This window comes from Phyllobates terribilis, unplaced genomic scaffold, assembly GCF_046119375.1.
Source record: "Phyllobates terribilis strain yellow unplaced genomic scaffold, ASM4611937v1 Scaffold_11__3_contigs__length_659146591, whole genome shotgun sequence".
In the NCBI taxonomy this organism is placed as follows: Eukaryota; Metazoa; Chordata; class Amphibia; order Anura; family Dendrobatidae; genus Phyllobates; species Phyllobates terribilis.
In genome coordinates this window covers 280,820,810-280,844,976 of record NW_027362771.1, presented here as the reverse complement: position 1 = coordinate 280,844,976, position 24,167 = coordinate 280,820,810, and the positions used below count along the sequence as shown (strand labels likewise).

The following is a 24,167-nucleotide window of genomic DNA, read 5'->3' as shown; positions in this document are numbered from 1 at the left end:
CTAGTTTTAAAATAGTTATATCTGCAGTACCAAAAGTTTGGTACATGTAACCGCTTAATCAGCCTTCTAGTATAGTACATTTAATACACTGGTATGCTTCATCTACAAACCAAGTGACATTTTAAGTGCAACACATTGCTGTGTGTCATGTCAGCACCAGTGGCATGAAGGTATATGTAGCAGCTAACCTGCAACCCTCCTGTTTTATCTTTGGTTAGAATTGAACTGAAGACAATTCTTGGACAATTAGCCGATTTTGTAAGCCTATTAAAAAAATAAAGGAAATAACATCATGAACATAGAAAAATTTAATCTCAACCCCCCACCTCTTGTTTAAAATACCAAGCAAAATAAAATGTTAATTTTACTAGTGCTCTGTTGGCCTAAACATGAGATCTTCATATTGTTATATTTCCACTTCCATATAATGATATTAATAGTGATTAAGCAGTGATGAGTTTATTCCCAACCAGTACAAAATGACTCCAGTGGAGTATGAAAGAGTCCTTCACAGTTTGTCAATTTACACAGGTAAGGAGGCACGCAATAGTCAGTAGTCGCAACGTGGGTCTCCAGGAAATGTCGTAACTACAGGAGCAGGGCTTCACCGATTTTCCTCACTTGTAGGCTTCAAAATGAAAAGTGCTTGAAGCTGAAGCTGGTGTGGGATGGTAGTGCATCTGGGTAAGGCAAATGAGAGGCAGTGAGGTGATCTCCAAATGGCATTGCGATTATAGGTTCACACAAGAGTCCCAGGCTTGGCTTTTTCTTGTCCGTACCACTGGACATCAGCTAATTCAGAATATAGGGCGGCATCTAGGTAGCAAGTGTCGTGGTATGTCCTTCAAAAGAAAAAAAATTACAATGTCAAAACATATTCAACACCATTTTCTTTTCTAGAAAACATAAATATGCCAAAAATTTAGCTTTTGCCTATGGGAATAAGGCCAACTTGATATTTCATTCTTTCCAGCAGTGCAAAACTACACAGGGTAGTAGAATTGCAGGACCAAATTTTGAATTTTACATTTTGATATGGATTCACTATTTGTAAATATGTAAGTTATGACCCCATCGAAGAAGCAGACATTTTTTATTTTAGCTGTTTCAATTTTTCCTTCTCTTCTTCCAAAAGCAATAACTTTTTATTTTTACATCGTCATAGCTATATGAGGGCTTGTTTTTTTTCGCAAGACAAGTTGTAGTTTTCAAGGGGCTATAGTTTTTAATAATGCCATTTTGGGGTTAAAATTCCTCTATACTGTTTTTGTTTGGTATGTGATGTGACCAAAATAAATGATTATACCATTTTGATCTTTTTTTTTTTTTTTTTTTTACATTTCGGTGTTCACCATATGGGATAAATATTTATATTCTACTAGTTCGGACAATTATGCATGTGGTGATGCTAAATGTTATATTTTTTTTTTTTTACTATTTCTGTTTTGGGAAGAGAGTGGTGATTTAAGCTTTTATAATAGACTGAAATAGTACAGTAGTGCAGTGTATCATACAATTATAAGTCTCCCATGATGCCCAGCCACATGCTTCATAAGTGTACTAAAATGGCAGACCGGAGTAGATTCTATAGGCCCCTGGCCAGTATTATAACCATCGCCACCCCATACAAGTATGGCAGGGGAAAGATGGGCTTTAGAGGCAATTCTCCCCCACCCTCCCTTCATTAATAAGGTTTACACTTATAAGGGTTTCTGGCCTCTTACCCATCAGTGAGCGGAATAATCTGTCTTCACTGAAGAACATTTACCAATGAATTGAGAGTACGGTAACTAATTAATCCAGGAGGAGATAGAGGCACTTTTTTCTGTAATAAGATATATTACAAAGTTTCTTATCTTCACTTGTACTACTGATTAATGGGAAAAAAATAAGATGGTTGCTCTTTAAATAGAAGACTTGTGCTTACTTTTTCATGAAACTTTATATTTTAGAAAGAAAGCACTAATGCAGCCCAAAATTGTCATTTCTCATTTGTTTTTACATGTGATGGAACCAGAGTACAATGGACTGAAGCACGGCCCTTATACAGAACAATGTGATTGATTTCCATGCACATCAGGACCAGATCACATGGTAATGTTGTTTATACAATACCTCTATTCATCAGTACTTTGGTGACTTGAAGACTCAGACCCATCCTGAGTGGGCGAGTTTTCGGCTGTTTCTCTGAGCAAAGGAAAGCAGTGGAAGGAAGAAAGCAGAGACAGAGTAAAGCAGACATCATTTAGTAATATGTTAGCAGCGTTAGGAAAGGAAAGAGCAAAGTATTTTGCAGTATTAGTAATATGAAAAAGTTTATCACTGAGAAATAGGAGGTTTTAATGAGAATGGACTTAGAACCACCCCACTACCCCTATACAGCTTAGATAGTGGTCGGCTGAACGTTCCTGTGTTCTTTATAAAAGAGGTGCTGCAATGGCTTAAAGTCTCCCAGAGAACAAAAGTATTGGCCATCGAAATCCAACAAACCGGATCCTTCTCCATCATCCGTCAGGACAGCTGAGAGGCCTCTAAATATGATAGGTTTTTGGACGATGCCACCAACAACGGCGGGTTCAGCTGACTTGAGTCTGGGGTGTATGGGGGCCGATAAGCTTGAGTCATACAGTTTTGTGAGCAGTTATTTAGCAGTATTTGAATTTACAAAAATATTAATATTCTGGAAAGTCCATTTTTGCAAAGTAATTTCCAATGATCTCTAGTCTAAATGGGGCTTTTTGGTGAAGTGAGGTCATTTTTTTCCCTTGAGGCACACCAACATGTCTTCTTCCTCTTTTACCAAAATCGTTGGAAATTATATATACCTACCTCTTGAAGCTCATCAAGAGAATGCCAAGAGTGCACAAAGCAGTCATCAAAGCAAAAGGTGGCTACTTTGAAGAACCTAGAATATAAGACATATTTTCAGTTGTTTCTCACTTTTTTGTTAAGCATATAATTCCACATGTGTTAATTCATAGTTTTGATGCCTTCAGTCTGAATGCACAATTTTCAGTCACGAAAATACAGAAAAATCTTTAAATGAGAAGGTGTGTCTAAACTTTTGGTCTGTACTATATATATATATATATATATATATATATATATATATATATATATATATATATATATATATATATATATATATATATATATATATATATATATATATATAGTACAGACCAAAAGTTTGGACACATTTTCTCATTTAAATATTTTTCTGTATTTTCATGACTATGAAAATTGTACATTCACACTGAAGGTATCAAAACTATGAATTAACACATGTAGAATTATATTCTTAACAAAAAAGTGTGAAACAACTGAAAATATGTCTTATATTCTAGGTTCTTCAAAGTAGCCACCTTTTGCTTTGATGACTGCTTTGCACACTCTTGGCATTCTCTTGATGAGCTTCAAGAGTTAGTCACCGGAAATGGTTTTCACTTCACAGGTGTGCCCTGTCAGGTTTAATAAGTGGGATTTCTTGCCTTATAAATGGGGTTGGGACCATCAGTTGTGTTGTGCAGAAGTCTAGTGGATACACAGCTGATAGTCCTACTGAATAGACTGTTAGAATTTGTATTATGGCAAGAAAAAAAGAAGCTAAGTAAAGAAAAACGTAATAACTCTAAATAATCATAGATAAAATTTGGCACTAAAAACTCGGTATTGATGTACCGTAATTTATTAAGTGCAAGCAATCCAAAACATAAATGTAGATGTTTCAGTCAACACATGACCTTCATCAGTAATGCAGATTGCAGTAGTGAAAGATGAAGAAAGTAGTAACGCTGTGGATTGGCAGCACATGCTGCAGCAGAGAGTAGCCGTTTTTTGAGTGGCAAGTTTTATCTACAAGTACGATAGCAGTCAGACAAATATTTGGCCGACAGGTATCTAATGTGTTTTGCAAGCGAATAGGTGCTGCTATATAGATATAATTTATCATAAGATAAAAACTATGCATCAGAGATGAGCAAATCTTTAGAAATTCAAATTCACCAGCTTTGCAGAATTTTTCCCAAAAATTCAATTTATGGCTAATTGAATGTACAGCAAAGTCTCCAACTGCCTTGAAAAGATGTGTATGATACTCTGAGGTCTCCTAGGAATGTATTAATCCAATTTCAATCTTTTTTTTAAACGAAAGTAACCTCAACATATATGGTTATGGGTAAATGGATGATAACCAGTGGTAAGTAACAGCCTGTTCCTCACACACTAGTCTTCTTCACAGCTGTGTTGTCACACACAGGGGCGGACCTACCACCCGTGCAGCCCGTTCATTGAACGGGGGCCCCGAGGGAGAGGGGGCCCCTCCAGCCTCCAGCAGGGCCGCCATCAGGGCATGACTGTCCTGACTCCAGTATGGGGCTCGGCCGGTTGGGGCCCCCTGAGAGCGTCTCCTCATAGGGCCCCCGCAGGGCCGACGTCAGCACCCGGGCAAATGCCAGGGCCCTGAGCAGGCGGGGGGGCCCTCACCGTCGGGCACCCCGCGCGCTATGGGACCCGTGAGCGGAGGAGAGCGGTGTCAGCGCCCGCTCCCCCCCGCTTGCTCAGGGCCCCGGCACCCGGCACGATACTTACCCTTCCCCGTGCCTCCGTAGCAGCTCCTGCATCCTCCGCGGCTGCTGCACTGTGATGTCTCAGGTCAGAGGGCGCGGTGACGTCTTTACACCGCGCTCGCTCCTGAGCAGTCACAGCGCAGAGGCCGGCGATGCTGGAGTCCAGAGCAGCGGCAGCAGGTGAGACGTGAGGTGAGTATTTGACGTTTTTTTTATTGTATGGAGGCCTGTGGCAGTATAAGGGAGGGGGGTGAGGTGGGGGGTGTGTGACATCCTGCATGGGGCATTATAAGGGAGGGGGGGTGTGTGACATCCTGCATGGGGCATTATAAGGGAGGGGGGGTTTGTGACATCCTGCATGGGGCATTATAAGGGAGGGGGGTGTGTGACATCCTGCATGGGGCATTATAAGGGAGGGGGGGTGTCATCCTGTATGGGGCATTATAAGGGGGGGTGACATCCTATATGGGGGGGGGGGGGGGGGACAGCATGCATGGGGCATTATGTGGCGGGAACAGCCTGCGTGGGGCATTATGTGGGGGCCAGTATCCTGTATGGAGCGTAATATGGGGGCCAGTATTCCGTATGGAGCATTATATGGGGGCCAGTATTCCGTATGGAGCATTTTATGGGGGCCAGTATTCCGTATGGAGCATTATATGGGGGCCAGTATCCTGTATGGAGCATTATATGGGGGCCAGTATCCTGTATGGAGCATTATATGGGGGCCAGTATCCTGTATGGAGCATTTTATGGGGGCCAGTATACTGTGTGGAGTGATTCGCTGGTTTCTGAGCTATTGTGGAATTTACAATAGATATCACTCATGTAATGTAAGAAGTGAAAAATTTCTTGCACAGGGGCTCACTACAGTCTGTGTCCGCCCCTGGTCACACACAAACACACACACACACACACTATCTGTACAGTTTCTTCAGTGTTTTATGTTTTTCTTATGTTTAAGTTGTGACATCCTTTTACTATCAAGATTCAACACAGAATAGCTGCTATATTCCCTATTTCTGCTTTTATACAGGCTATGACAGTATACCACAGTCAATCAGAAGGGACTATGTGATGTAATAACTGCAAGGCATTACGGGGAAGCCTGTCTGCCCACACCCAATGTCATGTAAGCCATCTACGGCTGAAGCAATCTGCAGTGTGTAAAATGAGGGTGGCCATTTTAGGCAATTCACATGAAGCTAATTACAATTCCCCGAGTTTGTCAAATGTTTGACTATTAAAATTTGCATTGAATCACTCATTTGTAATAAGCATGTAAACAGGGGACTAAATATAGAACTAACCTAATATATTATAATGATACACACAATACAAGAAGTGGTGTTACATTGTTATCAATAAAAATTGGAGATAATTGCCTTCTGATCACATCAGTTGTGAAGACAGGATACACATAGTTACACATACACAGTACATTAGCAGCACGCCAACTTAATGGTAAAAAGCAAGAAAATCAATTAAAGGGAATCGTCAACCGAGTACCAATAAAGACTGGCCTTCCACATTCCATTCATCTGGTCACCCTGGTGTTTAGTTTACACACCCATTAATGTAACTGTCCGACAAAACCTATGGAATGCATTAGAAATTCGCTTTGATGTATACTCAGGTAGGTATGAAAGGAATGCTAATCTTTCCAAAGCCTAAGGACTTACCCAGTCTGCCATGTTAAAATGTGGTGAGGGCTGCTGGGAGGTGTGGCTGTAAAATCACTACAAGGCGTTGAACTCCTCTGACCATGGGGTAAGGCAGCTGTGAAAAGCAGAGAGAAAATAATGAAAAAAAATGTAACAAATGGCAAAGTATGCATCCCGAGACTAATGCATTCCATTCTCCACAACGTCATAATATGCTGCTTTGATCTATGACACAATTCAAGGTTACTCTAAGGCTATGTGCCCACGTTGCATAAATGAAGCAGAAAATTTCTGCTTCATTTCTGCAAGTCCTCTCCCGGAAAAACGCATGCGGAATTCCGCACGCGTTTATCGTGCATTTTTCGCGCGTTTATCACGCGTTTTCCACATGCGGAATTGCCTTGCGTTTTTTATGCATTGGACAAAGGCAATTCCGCTTGCGGAAACGCAAAATTAAATGACATGCTGCGGATTTTTGAACGCGGCATAAACGCTGCGGAAAAATCCGCAGCATGTGTATAGAACTTGCGGAATCCCATTGGGGACCATGGGGTGCGGATATACATGCGTTTTTCAAGCGTTTACGCTGCGGAAATTCCGCAGCATATACGCTTGAAAAATGCTACGTGGGCACACAGCCTTAGCGTTTTTCAAGCACTTTTCCAAGCGATTTTGAGCATCACTTGGAAAAGTGCTTGACAAGTTGGTCACACAATATAAATCCATGCAACTGACATGGATTTATATTGTGTGACCAGCTTAGATGTTTTAAATGTTGCATCTATAGTAAAAAAAATAAAAATTTAAAAGTTAAAAATAAAAAAAACCTGTATACTCACCTCTCCAGTCTCCTCCCGGCGATCCTCTCTCCTCAGCGTCCCGCGGTGTACTGACTGGCAGGACCTGCGGTGACGTCATTTAGTCAGCTGATGGTCATGCGACCATCACCTGACCGCTGACGTCAGCGGTCGCGTGACCATCAGCTGATTAAAATAACGTCACCGCAGGTCCTGCAAGTACACCGCGGGACGCCGAGGAGACCGGAGAGGTGAGTATACAGGGTTATTTTATTTGTAACTTATTTCTCTTTTTCATCGCGTGGTAGCCGGGATGAAGAGGAGTTGTAGTCTCCTCTTCATCCTGGGTACCACACGCACCGCGATTACACCGCAAATTCGCAGCCATTGAATTTAATTGAAACGCAGCAAATCCACATATACCTGCGGGTTTGCTGCGTTTCAATGTTCCTCAATGGCCGCGAATTTGCGTCATAATCGTGGTAGAAATGGTCATGCTGAGTTTTGCAACGCAATGCGAATTCGGCGCGCAAATTAGCGCATCGTGTGCACAGCACATCCAAATTCACGTTGCTTTGCATGGCTTTACAAGCATTTTCGTGGTCGTAAAAACACTACAAGAACGCTACGTGGGCACATAGCCTTAAAGTGACCCTCAACTCTGCGACTGAAACGGTGTCTGTACATTTCTCATGTGTAGTCACCCACCCTGGTGCCCTCCATTTGCCTGTTTTAGCTCAGATCGGTGTTCCTTTTTTCCTGATTCCAAGATGAATCATAGGATAGTAAGCTAGTCTTATCAAAAGTGGTGGATTAGGCCGAATTTGTTTTTATATGTAAGGGCACCTCGAGTCTTCTTTTCCCAGTAGGATATAATCAGACACTGGGGGGCTATTTTGGTATGAACAGATAATTGTGAAGGGACACTAGCAACAGGATATTACTTAGTACAATGACCAATTTAATTAAAAAGGGGCCATACATAGAGGTCAACCTATTTTAAGTAGTTTTCCAGAACTCATTAGCAGATTGTGTCACAGCAGACTACTGTATGGTCAGTGAATCCTTTGCAGGCAACAGACCCACATATACAATTGTATACAAATTATTAAGGAACTAAAAGGAAATCAGTGGGGAGTCTCAAGTCTCACTGAATGTTATGGTCCACGTTCAGATCAATCCTACTGCATCATTTCAAAGTAAGTCGCAGTAAGGTTTGTGAATTTACTTTACATTACAGAGGTTGCCTGGCCTTAGGCTACAGTCTTAGTTATTCTATGTGACTGCAGACTTGTGAATCCTCACATCGCGCGCACTATGTGTTCTGAAGATTATCCGGTAGAGGCTGGGCATGCGACAGCATGTATGCGATATGCATACTTCCGGCCACATTTCGACTAGACTGTGTATGGCTTTGCTCACTACATTTGCAGTGAGCGAGGCCATGCCATCTATTCGGCACTTGACTGCATATATGCAAATCACATACTTGCGATCAGGTGCTCGCCACTCCCGGCAATGGAGAATCCTGACAGCGCACAGTATGCACGATGTGAGGATTAACAAGTTTGCAGTCACAGAGTGTGATCGGCGGTTAAAATTCAAACTTCTCAACCTTTATCTCTGGACATCTGCCGGGAGAGAGTCAAGAGGCCCCCATACACATAAGACTGTCAGACGATCCTGCCCAAATCGGCGAGTTGGGCTGACTTTAGTCTAATATGTATGACTTTAGTCTAATATGTATGGGGGCCTTTATTGCAGGAGACATGTATGGATACACAATTTTACTACCACAATTTTAACCTGATGTGAAGATGCAGTGTGAGGTGTACAGTATCTGCAATTAGAAGGGCTAGCACAAATCTAGAGTGCCAATATGGTTTTTATTAAAAGATGATTAGAATCAACCATGCCCTCTAATATGTTACATCTTTTATATACATATATACTTGAGCAGCCAGAAACAACAGATGGAAATGTGTAGAATTATAACAATTCTCACCAAATTACAAGCAGCACATCACCCCAACAACATAATCCCTGGAGGTTATTATTATTATGTGCCATATTGTAAAAATTTAATAGCTCTTCTAAAAGACTGAAAACAGGGTCATTTATAACGTCAGCTTCCTCTCCAGGGCTATGCACTCTTGTTATGTTTTTGATATATGAGACTAGCTGGAAATTCCAATGAGATTAATATCTAAACTACAATTCATTCACTTAATTAAGATTCTGACCTACATGTTTGGCTTTACACATATCTCAAACTACTTTCCCAGGAAACTTAAAGACCAATTTCCTTGCAGGAAATGCATGCTCTCCTTCAGGTAAAAGGGCACATCTGGCATGCAAAAGTAAAACATTTTTTGGTAAACCCTAAACCTAACTATGAGAAGACAAAGTGGAGAGATTATGTCCAGTTTGCATATTAGTCATTACCAATGGCAGTCAAAATAGTGAATCACTAAACCATGCTGCAATTTCAAATGGATGTGAATTCAGTCTATAATGCAGACTTTTATATACTTAGGTCCTGATTCATCATTTGCATTATTTTTATTTTCTTTTTTGCGTTATTGCATTTCTTTTTTGTGTTATGGTTACCATTTTTTGCACCAAATTCTTCAAAATGGCATACACAAATTGATGAATTTTGCACAAAAACAAAGATGCTTTTTTTTTTTCTTTTACCTTTTTTTTCCACTTCTTTAAAGCACAAAGTTATATGATCCTTTAAAACCAGGATGGGGGAACCTCAGGCTCACGGGCCATTTACAGCCCTGGACGTACTTTGTGGGTGGAGTTAGTGCAAAATTTGTACAGCCCCTGAAGGATGGTATAAATACCCAAATGGCAGAAAAAAAAAAGATTCCCCATCCCTGCTTTAAAATGTCGCACATTAGTATATGACTGATCAAAAATAAAACAAGACAGATTTTGTCCTCCACTGGGGTGTTGGAGTACAATTCTGCAAAAAGTTTGCGACATTTCAAAGAGTCACAAATGATGAAATGGGCTAAAATATCTGAATATGGAAAACCATGACCATAATGCAGCATAAAATAAAAACAGATAAAACCATGCAAAGCAAACATAAAAAAGTGCAAATTACTGAATTAAACGGGAAAAAAAAGTCACTATCAGAACCATTTTTTACTCCAGAAAAAAGGCGTTAAGACATTGCTTTCTAAAAGTACATTATTCTTGGACTTGTAGTCTCGTTCTACTCTATAAATTTGGTTTAAAGGGAACCTGTCATGCTCACAAACACTATTTACATCCAGATATGGGGTTATTCTGCAGTTAAATAGCGTTAAAATCATCGCTGGCTGTCATACTGGAGCAGCATTTTCAGGGGAAAAAAAAATGAACTTATATTCTCCCTGAAGCCGTTCGCACCCAGGCACGCAGCGTTCCACTGAGAATTTTCCAGCCATGTGTCTGTAGTGCATATTGTGGCACTCGGATGCTCTGCCTTATGATGATCCTCTGGAGAAATTAAGGGGGGACGGGGACGCGTTGGGACTTGGTTTCTGGTGGTCTTGAGATAAGTGATACCTCTCCTTGTATATTGATGGTCGTTATACCAACCATATAAGGAGTTGAGTGATTTAAAAGGGGTTATTATAACCCTGCTTCTGTTATGCTGCATAAAACCATTATGTTTTTATGATGTTGGTCATAATAGGAGACCATCATTTTCTCTAAACCGTCACGTTGTTACTACCCTTGGGGAGAGCCTTTGTATTCTTTTCCAGATCTATGTGATTAGTGGGTATAGCAGTATACACTTGTGTTGAGTATTTGTTCTTGTCCATATATATATATATATATATAAAATTTTTGTCTGTGTCTAGTATATTTTAAATTATCATTAATAAAGAGTAATTTTAAAAGGTTTTTTTTTTTGTTTATAACTAAGGGCCCCTTAATCCATCCTAGTGGTTTTAGGCGTTTGCACCCAGTCATAGTGGCGGTGCGGGGAGCTGTTATAGTCATTGGTCACCATACAGTGAGCGCGACTGTAATCATTCTTGGCACATTGATTGTCCTCCTCTGCATACACACTGCGCACAGCTCACTCACAGTATAAGTGGTGACTGTAAGCGATTCCTGCACCGCCCTTATGACTGGCAGTGATTTTAATGCTATTTCCCTGCAGATTAACCCTAATCTATATGTATCATAGTAGCAGCTACTGTTTGCTACGGAGCCCTTGGATCTCTCCTCAAGCAATCCACCATGTTCAAACAGAGTGGCACCTGCTCATGCATTATCCTCTATGGTGCATTCTCCTCCCTGGCAGAGGTGGGTAGAAATGCAACCCATTATATTAGTGAGAATAAAAGGTAAAAATCACAGATTCAACTTTCAATGTCTTATAAGAGGGGTAAGGACAAACAGTACAATCTGTGCATCATCTCCTTCGCTGCCAGGATCCAATTCAACCATGAAAAGAGAATGAATGAGCGGGTATACAGGGTTGCCATGGAGATATTAGTTATGAAGTTTTGTGTTCCGCTTCACATCTAGTTAACATTCATCAGCCGCCTCTAGGCAGTCTTTGAAAAGAACCAGACAGAAAAGCACGGCAGGAACCTCAATTTCAAAGTAATATAATGTTGAAATACACTACTGGAGCCGAAAATACTGAACAATAACTAGAAGCTCTGCTATTCGTAATTGGTAATAAGTGCTTGGGCCTCCCTCTGATTTTCTCATCCTTAACCACTGCAGATTGCAGTCAACATAGTAAATCAAAATAAGGTTTAAAAAAAATCTTCCAGCGAATGAAAAATATCAGCTGGTACCTTATAGATTTCTGTGAGGTGTCTTGCCCTGGGCTCTGTTCACATTCCCACTGGGTTTAGCTCCATTACCTTTCTGTCGCCAAGCCTAAAACCTGGCCATATATATGAAGAAGCTGTCAGCCTAATGCTACTTCAGCAGACTGCCATTTTTCCCAGCTCCACCGTAAGTGAACCCTCAGCTTCGGTAGTATGTATACTTCAGTAAGGAGAATAGTCCCCTTTGCTAGTGGCTCAATAATTTGAAATATTGTCTTTTAAAATGCTCAAAGACATCTGCCATCAGGGCGAGTTGAGGGGCCCCCACGCATAAGATTGTCAACTGAATCCAAAATTTAGGGTTTACCAACTTTTATGGTAAGTTTATGGCCATCATTAGGATGCTGAAGGAAACATATACCGTATATACTTGAGTATAAGCAGAGTTTTTCAGCACATTTTTTGTGCTGAAAAAGTCCCCCTCGGCTTATACTCGGGGATATACTCGGGTAGATAGAAATTCCGTTGGTGGATAGTGGGGGGGGGGGGGAGAAAGTTGCAGCGGCGGAGGAGCGGAACACACCAGTAGCCACTGCTGCAGCTACCACGTCTGCCCGCTGCTAAAGGGAAATGAATATTCCCTCTTCTCCACTCCACTTTTAGTAGCGGGTACAGAGGAGCGCTGAGCCACAGCTCCTGCTGACAGTGCCCGCTACTAAAAAGAATTCACTCTTCTCCACGCCCATAGTCCCGGAGTGGAGATGAGTAAATATGCCAGCAGCCCACATCCGCATCTGAGAGCGCATGGCAGTGATGTCATGCGCTGCTCAGATGCTGACATGAGCTGCTTCAGCAGAACAGGATGCAGCGCTGGAGCAGAGGTGAGGAAGGAAGGTGAGTACGAGTGTTTATTTTTTTTTATGTGTGCAGTGATGGAGCCATACATAGCAGGATTGGGGGATGAGGGGTGCCATACATAGCAGGATTGGGCGATGAGGGGTGCCATACATAGCAAGATTGGGGGGATGAGGAGTGCCATACATGCCTGTATTGCAGGATGAGGGTGCCATGCATACCAGGATTGGGAATGAGGGGTGCCATGCATACCAGGATTGGGGACAAGCATTGCCCACTTACCAGGATTGGGGATGAGGGAGCAATGCGTACCAGGGTGGGGAAATTTACCAGTAGCTGCTGCATTTCCCACCCTAGGCTTATACTCGAGTTAATAAGCTTTCCCAGTTTTTTGTGGTAACCTCAGCTTATACTCGGGTCGGCTTATACTCGAGAGTGTACGGTATTTATTGGTGGATTGATATTTAAACATGCTGGTGGACCAAAACACCTCATAATTAAATATATATATATATATATATATATATATATATATATATATATATATATATATATATATATATATATATATATATATATATATATATATATATATATATATATATATATATATATATATATATATATAACTGTGTATACATATAGAAAACTCCTTTTATCCAGAAACAGATCCTATGACTGAATTAGTAATCATTAGCTTTATTGTGACATTAAAACGCAGTATTGAGTGAGAAGGAGACATACTGGGACTATGCCTGCAGACCTCAGCAAGTAGTAACTACAGTATCTTACACTGAAAAAACATCAAACACCAAACCTAATTATTGCATTTATCGGAGCACCTAATAGAGCAGGTAATCCATGGCGCCGTCACTTTAGTCACATCAGCGTTCATGGTATATATTGTACGTTTAATAGCACAAGCAATATAAGTAAAGTATTGTTAAAAGAAAAATATGGAATCCGTTTGGATTTAAGTGATATTATCCATGTACTTGTGCCAGCCATGAACATGACCTTAATTATTGTAGCACGTAAATAGCTCATGCAAATAATACAAATGATACCCTTTTGCCAAAAGGAATATTCCAAAAAGTAAGAGCTAAGTAAAATCAAGGTGAAAATATCTGGATAGAAACAATGAGGGAAATAATTGATAACAGAACATGATTAGTGTCAGAAGAACATCTGTAGGACCCCGAGTCAACAAGCTGCGCACATCCGGTCTACTCTGCTCGCAACAGAATGTATAGAGAATACACTGAAATTTGGCATGGGAATGTGCTCATGTGAACCTCTGAGTACAGCAGACCACCCACTTGGGAAAGCTGGTGAATATAAAAGGCAGATCTCTAGATCTTACAAATTTCCCACACTACTACTCTAGATATAGAAGGTAAGACATCAATATTAAAAAAAGGCATTCACAATTGTGTGCAAAGATGCTATATCACCAGCTGGATCACACAAATAACAGCTTTAGCTCAGGTTATGGAAATAAAAGAAGGAAAAAGAAAAGCCTGCTCTAATGATTATGAGGGGGTTTCAGTACACATTTTTATACAGATGCCTCTTTAAACCGTGTGCTGCAAGTCTGGATGGCTCCGCATTCACTAATTCAACCCTCCTTTATCATAGTCAGAAATCACCAGTAAATAAGCTGCATTATGTTGGGGAACGTGTCTTACCTGTTGTTGCTTTACACATTGGAGGCATCCTTGTTATCCTGCTGTGTGCCACAAAGGTGCTTTGAGATGTGCTGTATTGAGAGCCACTGTCAGATGAGTTGGAACTAGTATGTGAAAGTCTGTTGTGCTCCTTTTGAGATGAGGCGGACCTGTGGTACCACTGCCGCAGCTCATCAGACACCACAGTCCTGCCTGAGCCCTTATCATGGCCCTCTCTGCCAAGCGATGGAGTCCTTACAATCTGAGAGCGAGAAGGGGTGAGCCTCACAGAGTCTACAGTATCATCCCCATGCCAGTTCTCCTTGTACATCCCTCCTGCAGTATACGAGTTTGACGTCTTGAATTGTGCTTTGACACTATAGTGTCCCTCTTGGTCATTTTCTAGACTCCGCACCACAACAGGCGTTGAGCTTCCTTCAATGTACAAAGGGTACTCTTTTATCCTATACTGTGATGAAGGTTGGCTCTGGCTATGCAGGTATACCCCATGGTGTCCGGTTCCATTTCTAGCAGCCAGATTGGGCATGCTCCCTGAATTGGAGGATACAAGGTTACCATTAGACTTGTGTCTATGTCTTTGTCTTTCCCTGGCCTTGGAGGGAGAGTCCTCAGCCAGTGTTGAGTAGTTAGGATTTATCTGGGCTGGGTAATAATGTTCAGAACTGGAATGGCTAGTACAAGAGGAGCAGTCATCCATTGGGTCAGAACCATTACTGCTACGAGTCCTTGGGGTGTAGAAATCTGGACTCCCAGTTTCATTTTCAGAGCCCAAAAGCTTTCCTTGTGACTCCAAGCTGGAACTGCGGTGCCTAAAGTGCTGTGCTAAGCTATGTAGTCTTGTAGGGCTGATGTCCACAGATCTGTCAAGTAGAAACAATTGCCTTTTTAGATCACAAAAAAACAATATTTTCTCCATAATGTGCAGCCTCTAATTACTGTGTCATTTTATTCCCCGCTATGTATTTCATATGAATGAATAGGCTTCTCTTGGCAAGCACTTCTAAATCAAGCCACAATCCAGTGATCTTATTGCTTTACAAGATGGTAGTGACAGAAAACAGCTATTGATTGTAAGATTAAAAAACAAAACTAGGAACGTTCTGTTTCATAGCACTTTATAGTATTGCAGAATAAAATGCTCTATGCAATCAAAGAACAATGCGCTAATTGATTCTACTAGATGCTTTTAGCAAACACCACATGACTATGAAATAATATAACAGGGTAAGTAATTATTAAAAACTCCCACATAGTCGATCTAATTTCATACATTTTTTTTTAATGTTGCTGTCTGTGTACTATCGGATCTAAAATCAGATCTAAAATCAGATAGCACTTTTCCGATTTATACACTCATCTGAACGAGCCCTTACAGTAAGAATACAATGCAGTTATTAAACATTGTAGCCATGCCAGACATTTAAGTAATTAACCCATAATAATTAGCTATAAGTGTATATCATTTTAATTGACCAGGTCATTAAGTGGCTTCTACATCATAGTCACTCAATTATGATAGAAGGCACTGCCGCATTTTCACATACAAGTAACTAGTGTCTTATAGTCCATTATTCACCGCAGAGAATTAACATGTATTACCTAGTTGAATGAACATAATGATGCGGGCTTCGTATTCGTAAGTCAGGGGTGGATGGCATGCTGGACTGAGAATTCCAGTGAGGGAGGGTCCGGATGGGACTATTCTGCAGAGAGTTACTCCCACCTGCTTCTGAACAGCTGCCCGTGCTGGGAAACCTCTTGTGGTTGCTGCAATGGAAATATAGTATTACTATTTCGATGTCTGGAACATCTGTATGGCCTACAAAGCTAGAATGAACACAGATTCAACAAGAAAACTTTTAATGAAATTGGCATCAAGATTAATAGATAAAAAAATTCTAATATTTCTGATAACATGCAGAGAAATGCAGATAGTCAATGATTATCAAAGTATCTGCCTGTCTGGTTTGGGAGCCTGAAGTCAAGTTGAAGCAGTGGTTACCTGGAATGACTATGTGATGATTTTTTCTTCAATTTTTCATATGGTTCATCTAAGGAACTTTCACTCCACATTTTAGGTTTTATGGGCGATTTGTCATAGTCATTTCTCTGGTAGTGCAACTGTCTTAGTCCATCCAGTGACTGTGGAGGGTGCGGTCTGGCATGTGACGGAGGTCTTGGTGGTAGGCCTTTATGAGGGGACTGCATAGGAGACATGATGCTGGGAGCCTGAGAATCTTCTGCATATGGAAAACAAGAGATATTTAGAAGCACAGCAAAGTTAGACCTAAGCATAAACGTTTATATTCACATGCATGTTAGTTCTTTTCTGTCAGGTTTCTTTGTTTCTTTGCTCAAAAATGGCAGCAGGCTATACTATTTTATATAGTAAGTAAAACTGCAAATTTGACAGACCTCAAGAAAACAGCAACTATTGTAAAACAGATTCACCACATCCATCAAGGCCTTATAAAAGTGGAAGCCATGATTTCAGTGTGAAAAGAGGCCTTGTTATTGATGAAACATAATGAAGTGATCTAATTATATATGCTTTGCACACTCTTGGCATTCTCATGTGTTAATTCATAGTTTTGATGCCTATACACACACACACACACACACACACACACACACACACACACACACACACTGCTCAAAAAAATAAAGGGAACACTTAAACAGCACAATGTAAAGTCAATAACACTTCTGTGAAATCTACCTGTCCAGTTATGAAGCAACACTGATTGTGAATCAATTTCTCCTGCTGTTGTGCAAATGGAACAAACAACTGGTAGAAATGACAGGCATTAGCAAGATACCCCCTATAAAGGAGTATCTCATCCATAAAGGAGTTCTCATCCTTTTTGGTTGTTGTTTTGGTCACTTTTTCATTTTGCCCTTGCTCTCACCCCTAGAGGTACAGTAGCATGAGGCGGTGTCTACAGTACAACCCACAGAAGTTGCTCAGGTAGTGATGGCACATCAGTGCGAGCTGTGGCGAGAAGGGTAGCTATGTCTGTCAGCACAGTGTCCAGAGCATGGAGCAGATACCAGGAGATATGGAGGGAGCCATAGGAGGGCAACAACCCAGCAGCAGGACTGTTACCTCCTCCTTTGTGCAAGGAGGAACAGGAGGAGCACTGCCAGAACCCTGCAAAATGACCTCCAGCAGGCCACAAATGTGCAGGTGTCTGCACAAATGGTTAGAAACCGACTCCATGAGGTATGAGGACCCGATGTCCACAGATGGGGGTTGTGCTCACAGCCCAACACAGTGCAGGACGCTTGCCATTTGCCACAGAACACAAGGATTGGCAAAGGCGCCCTGTGCTCTTCACAGATGAAAGCAGGTTCACACTGAGCACATGTGACAGAGTCTGGAGACGCCGTGGAGAGCAATCTGCTGCCTGCAACATCCTTCAGCATGGCCGGTTTGGCAGTGGGTCAGTAATGGTGTGGGGGGGCAAGTTATCAGAAATCTTTTATACAGGCGATAAAGGGGTTGTCCAGTTAAAACAAGTTCAGTGAAGATTTATTTCATATCTTCAAAAATATACATTCTACAGACTGGGGCTTAACTATAAAAAAAGGTTCTTCGATAAGGCATAAGGTGTAGCTGGAGGGTGCCATAAGTAGGTATTATCTGCCTGTATTTTCGAGTAACAGAAAACAGGCTATATTGTTTCTTGTATGAACTGGTTGCTATCGCTGCAGTATGGTAGCCTGGAGGAATGCTGATATTAAAATGATATCGTATATACAACAACATAATTCACCATAAACAGGGCAGGTTTTGTGAATAAAGTATAGATTTTAAAGATTTTAAAGATTAATATAGCTACAACCCAAACCGCAATTTGTACGCCCAATTGCTCTCTGTTGTACAACACATACCATCCTCAAGTACGAGGGCATCAGATAGTGAGCTGTCTTCACTGCCGAGGTTTGCTTCTGTAAGGAAATATAAACCATAGGAAAGGAAAAGTTCATTGACCTGTCCAACATGCTCACCTACGCTCTTTACCTAAAATTACAATAGCTCTTTGCAGATAACATGACTTTTCTTGCTATCCATTTACATTTCTGTTCCTTATAGTGAAGTGTCTGAGATAGTTTAGTGAATCCTGCATTCAGCAGGGGGTTGGACCAGATGACCCTGAAGGTCCCTTCCAACTCTAACATTCTATGATTCTATGATATGAATAATTATTAATTAGTACATTAAGAGATTTACAGATGAGTTTGGGTATTACACTCACCATCTATGATTAAGGATGCCCTCTGCGTAGGCTTTTTTCCAGACTTGATCCTATAGTCATTAATGGCGTTTTCAATCTCCTGTAGTTTCTTTAGTGCATTGAGGTATGAGGTCTTTCTCTGCTTCTTTAGCTTTTTGCTTATGTGAGGGTCACTGGCCAACCGACGAGCTGCCTCTGTAATCTGGGACTGAATGGCAAATTCTCTCTCGAGACGTTCCAGCTCAACTTCCTAAAACAAGATTTCAAATATTACTCTTGATTCTCAATTCATATATTCATATTGAGAAATATTCTAACTGTTTTAGTGCAATTTATGTTACCAAAGGACTTTCCATCTTATGTAAGTTCATTTAGTGAAATTACCACCCTGTAAACTGAACTATACTTAGACTGCTTGCACATTCATACATCAGTCCAAGTAATGTGACCACAACTCTCATGAGTCACACATGGTTTCCTTCATCTCCCTAAATGAAACAGGGATAAAAGAGCTTTTAATTTCAGGTTATGTTCAAACGCATCACAGAGTTCTGAGCACATATCTTGGAAAACACCTTAAGCCACTTTTTTTTTTTCTCTTTAACTCCTTAATCATCAAACAAAACATAAAAAGCTGCATTTTGGTAACCCTTTCATTCAAAAGCAGTTTTTTTTTTTAAATAAAAAAAAACAAACCAAAGTTTAATATAAAGGAGTTTTCACACTAAAGACATGTATCATCTATCCACTGGATCACAGCGTTGGAATGGATTGGTGTGCCGACCACAGCTTCATTTACACAGGGACTGGCCTTCTCAAGATCAATGGGGTGCTTAGAGGCTAGAATTCATACATTTATCACTTATCCCTTTGATAGGTAAGATGTTTACATGTTATATATGGTATAAAAGTTAATGATAGGAACAATAGCATTTACACATGCCACTTTGTCACACGACTACATGCGAAACAATTGCATGCATAATAATAATATTGGTCAGTAACACAGTATTTCTTCTCTTCAATTTACATTTTAGGATCCCTGCTCCCATAGAAAAACAAGGGAATGATCGAAGTACAATAGTAGAGAAAAGCTTTTTAGAGCACCTAAAAAAGGAGTTTTGTAACAGAAGTATGACTTGTGAAGAATCAGGAGTTTGAGTGCCTACATGGCCCCCAGCAATGTGCATCTGGAGCAGCAAACATATTACCATCATAAAAAGCAGCCTCCAATAAACTACCACAGTTCTGTACAATATCATTACTAATCTGAAATATGTTAGAAGCATAGATAGATCCTTGTTCTATCTGCAATCTATCTTGTCTAGAAATCTGATTAAACCGTATAATGCTCAGGAAACTCAACAATAGCAAAGATGTCTGGAGGCTCATAAGTCACTCCAGACAATGGTCTGACAAATTCTTGTCCTAAAAGCAGCTTAAGTTGTTTTTCCAGCCGTGGTTCAGTTCATTCACCCTAAGAATGGTGGGAAGAGGAGATAGGAATATAAACCTATGACAAACCAGCACAAAGCAGATCTCCATGACTAAGGGTGCTTTCACACTGCATTTTAGACTGCATCTGGGTGTCCGTCTCCATACACCCAAAAATCATGCATGACGGAGCACTTGTTCACACAGTCGGGAACATTATAGTCTATGGCCACATCGGCGCATTCGCCCGAATCTCATTTTGCAGGGGTGTTCAGACGTAAACCCCGACAAGACCCAAGAACGGGTGCCAAAATGCAGTGTGAAAGCACCTTTATTTTCACTGAAGCAAAGGCAGTCTAGTCCATTATGATGTTCTTTGTCAGAGACAAAGTTTATGGTACTATAGCATACAATGTAAGCTAGAACACATAAGTTCTGTTGCTTCTACTGTGAATCACTGGCTAGTTTTTGTTGAAGCAGCATAGCTACAGAATGACTCAGTGCCAAGAACATGGGGCTAGCATCTGATTCAGTGGGTGGCTGAGAAAAGACAAAGTATTTTCTCACTCCAATACGAAATCCCCATAGTTAGTAATATGAGACAATCACAGCTGTGTTGCAGCACACCATAACCTGGCACTGAGTGTCCGGAGATCTAATACAAAACCCACCCATGACATGGATAAATACACATCCTCGAAGACATTCCTAAACTTCAGAAAGTCTCCTCTTTTTGTTATTATGGGCACAGCCATTTATAAATAAATACTGATCCACAGCATTGTGAATCAGAGAACCTCCTTCAATCACTGCATTTACAAATCAACCAAGATCAGCTAGCAAAGGCTGTGCAGAACGCAGTATCATACACAAAAGAAATATGATGGGTACATAGATCATTTACCTAAAGATTAGTGCATCTATGAAAACAAAATGGCTACTACCCGTCAAAATAAGTGAAATGATAGGGAAATATGGCTTATAGGGAACCTGTTAGTACATGTTTATACATGGAAGTAGAGTTATGGCTGAGCCTATACAGCCATACTGATCGTTTCATATGTAAAAGTGTCCCATAAAGCTCAATCCCATCATTTAATGTAGACAGAGCTCTATTGCTCTGTCTACTTACTACATTAATGTGCAATTATTATATATACACAGTTTCCTTTACTTTTGCCTTATGTGACAGAAGTACTCTCAGACACCATTATAATCCGTACATCCCCATTTGGCCTCACCTCCCCTTTCGCATGTAGTTTTTGTTCATCCAGTTTAAATGATGTTCCTATTCGCCGTCGAACAGCAGGAGGCTCCTCTCCTGGATCTAATGGATACTCTCTTGGCAGTTTGCCTGTAAGTTCCTACGAAGAAATGACAAAACGTTTAGTATATTCTAGGACTGAGATATTATATAATTCTCCAGAATATGTCTATATGATAAAGGCTATTATAATGCATATTTAATAATGATGTTACCTCTTTGAACTTTGCATTAACTTTTATATATTAATTAACAATCTACAGGTCAGTGGAAGCAGTAAACTAAATGTGGTTATATTTTTTATAAAGTTGTAGCTAGGTTTTCCTTCACCTAGAGGAAAGGGTGCTTTCACATTGTGTTTAGGCACCTGTTCAGTGGCCCCGTTGGGGCTTACATCTGAACAAAATGCAAAACGGGTTGGGACGTATGTTCCGACGGGGCTATAGATTAGAAGGGTGTTGGCAGAGTGAACGTGTGGTCTGTGGTGCATCATTTTCAGGAGTATACGCCTACTGGAAACAGACACTCAGAAACAGTGTAGTACATTTCAGTGTCGGCCTCCAGTAGGCGTTTACTCCCGGAAATTATGCACTTCGGAGCACCGTTTGCTCTGCCAGCACCATTATAGTTCCGTTGGCGCATACGTCCCAATCCAGTTTTGCAGGGAATTTGGACATACTGTAAGCCCCAATGAGACCACTGAATGGGTGCTTAAACGCAATGTGAAAGCACCCTAAGGTTCAGGTCACACTCCTATACCCAAATAGAAATATCTTAGCCAAAGTAGATTGGGTTGTTGGTGGCCCCGCACTTAGGGCACATGTATCCCTGCCCTCTTTGTCTACTCTCCCAATATCCAGCTCATGGAATAGACAGAAAAGTCTGATTCAAACTGTACTACATTACATGTATTGCAGTAGGCGAGAAATAAAATATTTGTGGAGAAGGATTTCTATTACGATAATCCTAGCAATTTAGTTACATAGTTGAAAAAAGACTCAAGTTCAACGTTTCTTAATTTGCGTATATTATATGGCAGGGAAACAATTAGAGAAATTTGGTTATTAGTAGTCGTCAGCATTACTATCTTGTTTTGACTTGTTGCGGTGATGAAACTGCAGACTTTTTTTGACTACTCTAATGATCACAAGGATTAATGGCTAATATAATGATTTACTGTATATTTCCAGAATAATACCATTTATACATTGTATGATACACAAATCCACAAAATAGCAGCACAACTGGCTCATCATCCTATCTTCAAGGCAAAACAAAATGAGGCAGGACATCCAATGTATTAAAAAAAATGTAGGAATCGTTCTGGTTTGTGGGAATTAGGATCCTAACACTTTTCTTCACAATATTGGATGTGCTGCCTCAATTTTTAGATTTTTTTGTCTATATGATATACGTATACAAGGTCACTCTGAACTGTTCCAAATAAAATTGTAATCCTCATATGCCAAAAATAACAATAAAAGCAATGATTTTAATTACATGGCAATTTTTCCTCATATGCTCTTGATTCATAAAGTAGATTTAATTGGTAAAGATAACACAATCCCTTTATTCAAGGTCTTGTCACTCTTCATCAATTGCCTTTGCTTAGCTTTCCACCCACACTACTAAAGCATTCTCACAGGAAATGATTATGATTCCTGACATTCCTTCTAGGGAAAAGGAGGATGAGAGCAACTTTAACAAACACGAAGTAATTAAGTATGCAATTCACTGGCTACCCACTCTGAACCAAGGTAGTTTCCAGACCTTGACCCTTAAAGCACTGCAATGTTTTCACACCATATAATTGTGTGCTATTGACTACCCGGAGTCTAACAGGCACATGAAAATGGTTCCCTACGCCCAGTACTTTCATGTCTAGGTTCACTTACATCACAACAGAAGCATAAAATCGTATTGTATAATTAAAGAAAAAAAATGTTTCAAACATTTCTATGCCTAACGATACACAAAATTAGGGTTTATCAGGACTGATAAAGGAATTAATCAAGAGACTAAATTAATTACATATTTACATATTTTCGGTAAATAGCTTTTAAAGAGGGTCTCAAGGTGCAGTTAACATAGTGATTGTTAGGAGGATCCATTAAACACAACCAAATGTAGCAATCACTTAATGTACAGTAAAATAGGTGACCAATTATTAAGAATTCTCGGTCTTAAAATTAATTAAAATTCCTAATCAATTTGGCTTCCTACTGGCACATAAATGGACCTTAAGAAACCAGTCATTTTCTAGAAACATTAATCCTTATTTCAAGAGGAAAAATGCAGAGGTACATTGAAGATATTTGGATACAAGGGCTTTGAAAAAGAATCTGTTAAACTGTCCACATGGAAAAGTGGCTGCAGAAATGAATAAAACATCTTTTTTTTTTTAAATTTCTCAATTTAGTTGTGGAGACATTAGCTTGTAAAGTTAATATTCTAATTGATTTTAAGACCAAAGGGGGCATAAGCAGAGATTTCTCTGGGGGAGGTTACTTTTTCCCCTGCATAAAATTGACCAATCACAAGCAGGGGTCATTCAGGTAAAACAAAAACAAAAAAAATCTATGCCCTCATAGAAGCTTAGACTCAGCTTTCTCTTTGTGAGACATGTAGTATCACACAGCCTTGCTCTCTTTTGTGATCTCCCATATCTATTGTGTAGAGTAGACACAGTTACATTAGTCATTTTATGGCAGTCAGTGTGAGTGTGTGTGTGTGTGGGGGAGTGAGTAGAGCAGAGATGTGTGTCATTACAAACACCTCTAGCAACTTGCCTCTCACGGCACAGCCAGCTCTGCTCTATTCTCCATTCCCACTCACTGACTGCCATGAGAAGAGAGTTGTAGATCCA

The 24,167-nt window shown here is 40.3% G+C and overlaps 1 protein-coding gene across 8 annotated transcripts in view; it reads right to left on the bottom strand.

Moving 5' to 3' along the window:
• Nucleotides 1-293: 293 nt before the first annotated feature.
• The window catches only part of FRMD4A (FERM domain containing 4A), a 494,181-nt gene continuing 470,307 nt past the window's right edge, over nt 294-24,167 (bottom strand). For 6 of the 8 annotated variants that reach the window (XM_073652365.1, XM_073652364.1, XM_073652360.1 and 3 more), the window contains 8 exons: nt 21,279-21,401; nt 18,625-18,853; nt 18,260-18,316; nt 16,368-16,605; nt 15,965-16,132; nt 14,366-15,225; nt 6,251-6,347; nt 294-842 (listed from right to left, as the gene is read on the bottom strand). In XM_073652365.1, coding sequence (XP_073508466.1) covers nt 740-842; nt 6,251-6,347; nt 14,366-15,225; nt 15,965-16,132; nt 16,368-16,605; nt 18,260-18,316; nt 18,625-18,853; nt 21,279-21,401 — 1,875 coding nt within the window. In that variant the 3' untranslated portion in view covers nt 294-739. Of the gene's footprint in view, nt 843-2,115; nt 2,188-6,250; nt 6,348-14,365; nt 15,226-15,964; nt 16,133-16,367; nt 16,606-18,259; nt 18,317-18,624; nt 18,854-21,278; nt 21,402-24,167 lie in introns of all 8 variants that reach the window. The other 2 variants (XM_073652361.1, XM_073652363.1) reach the window with 1 other exon arrangement.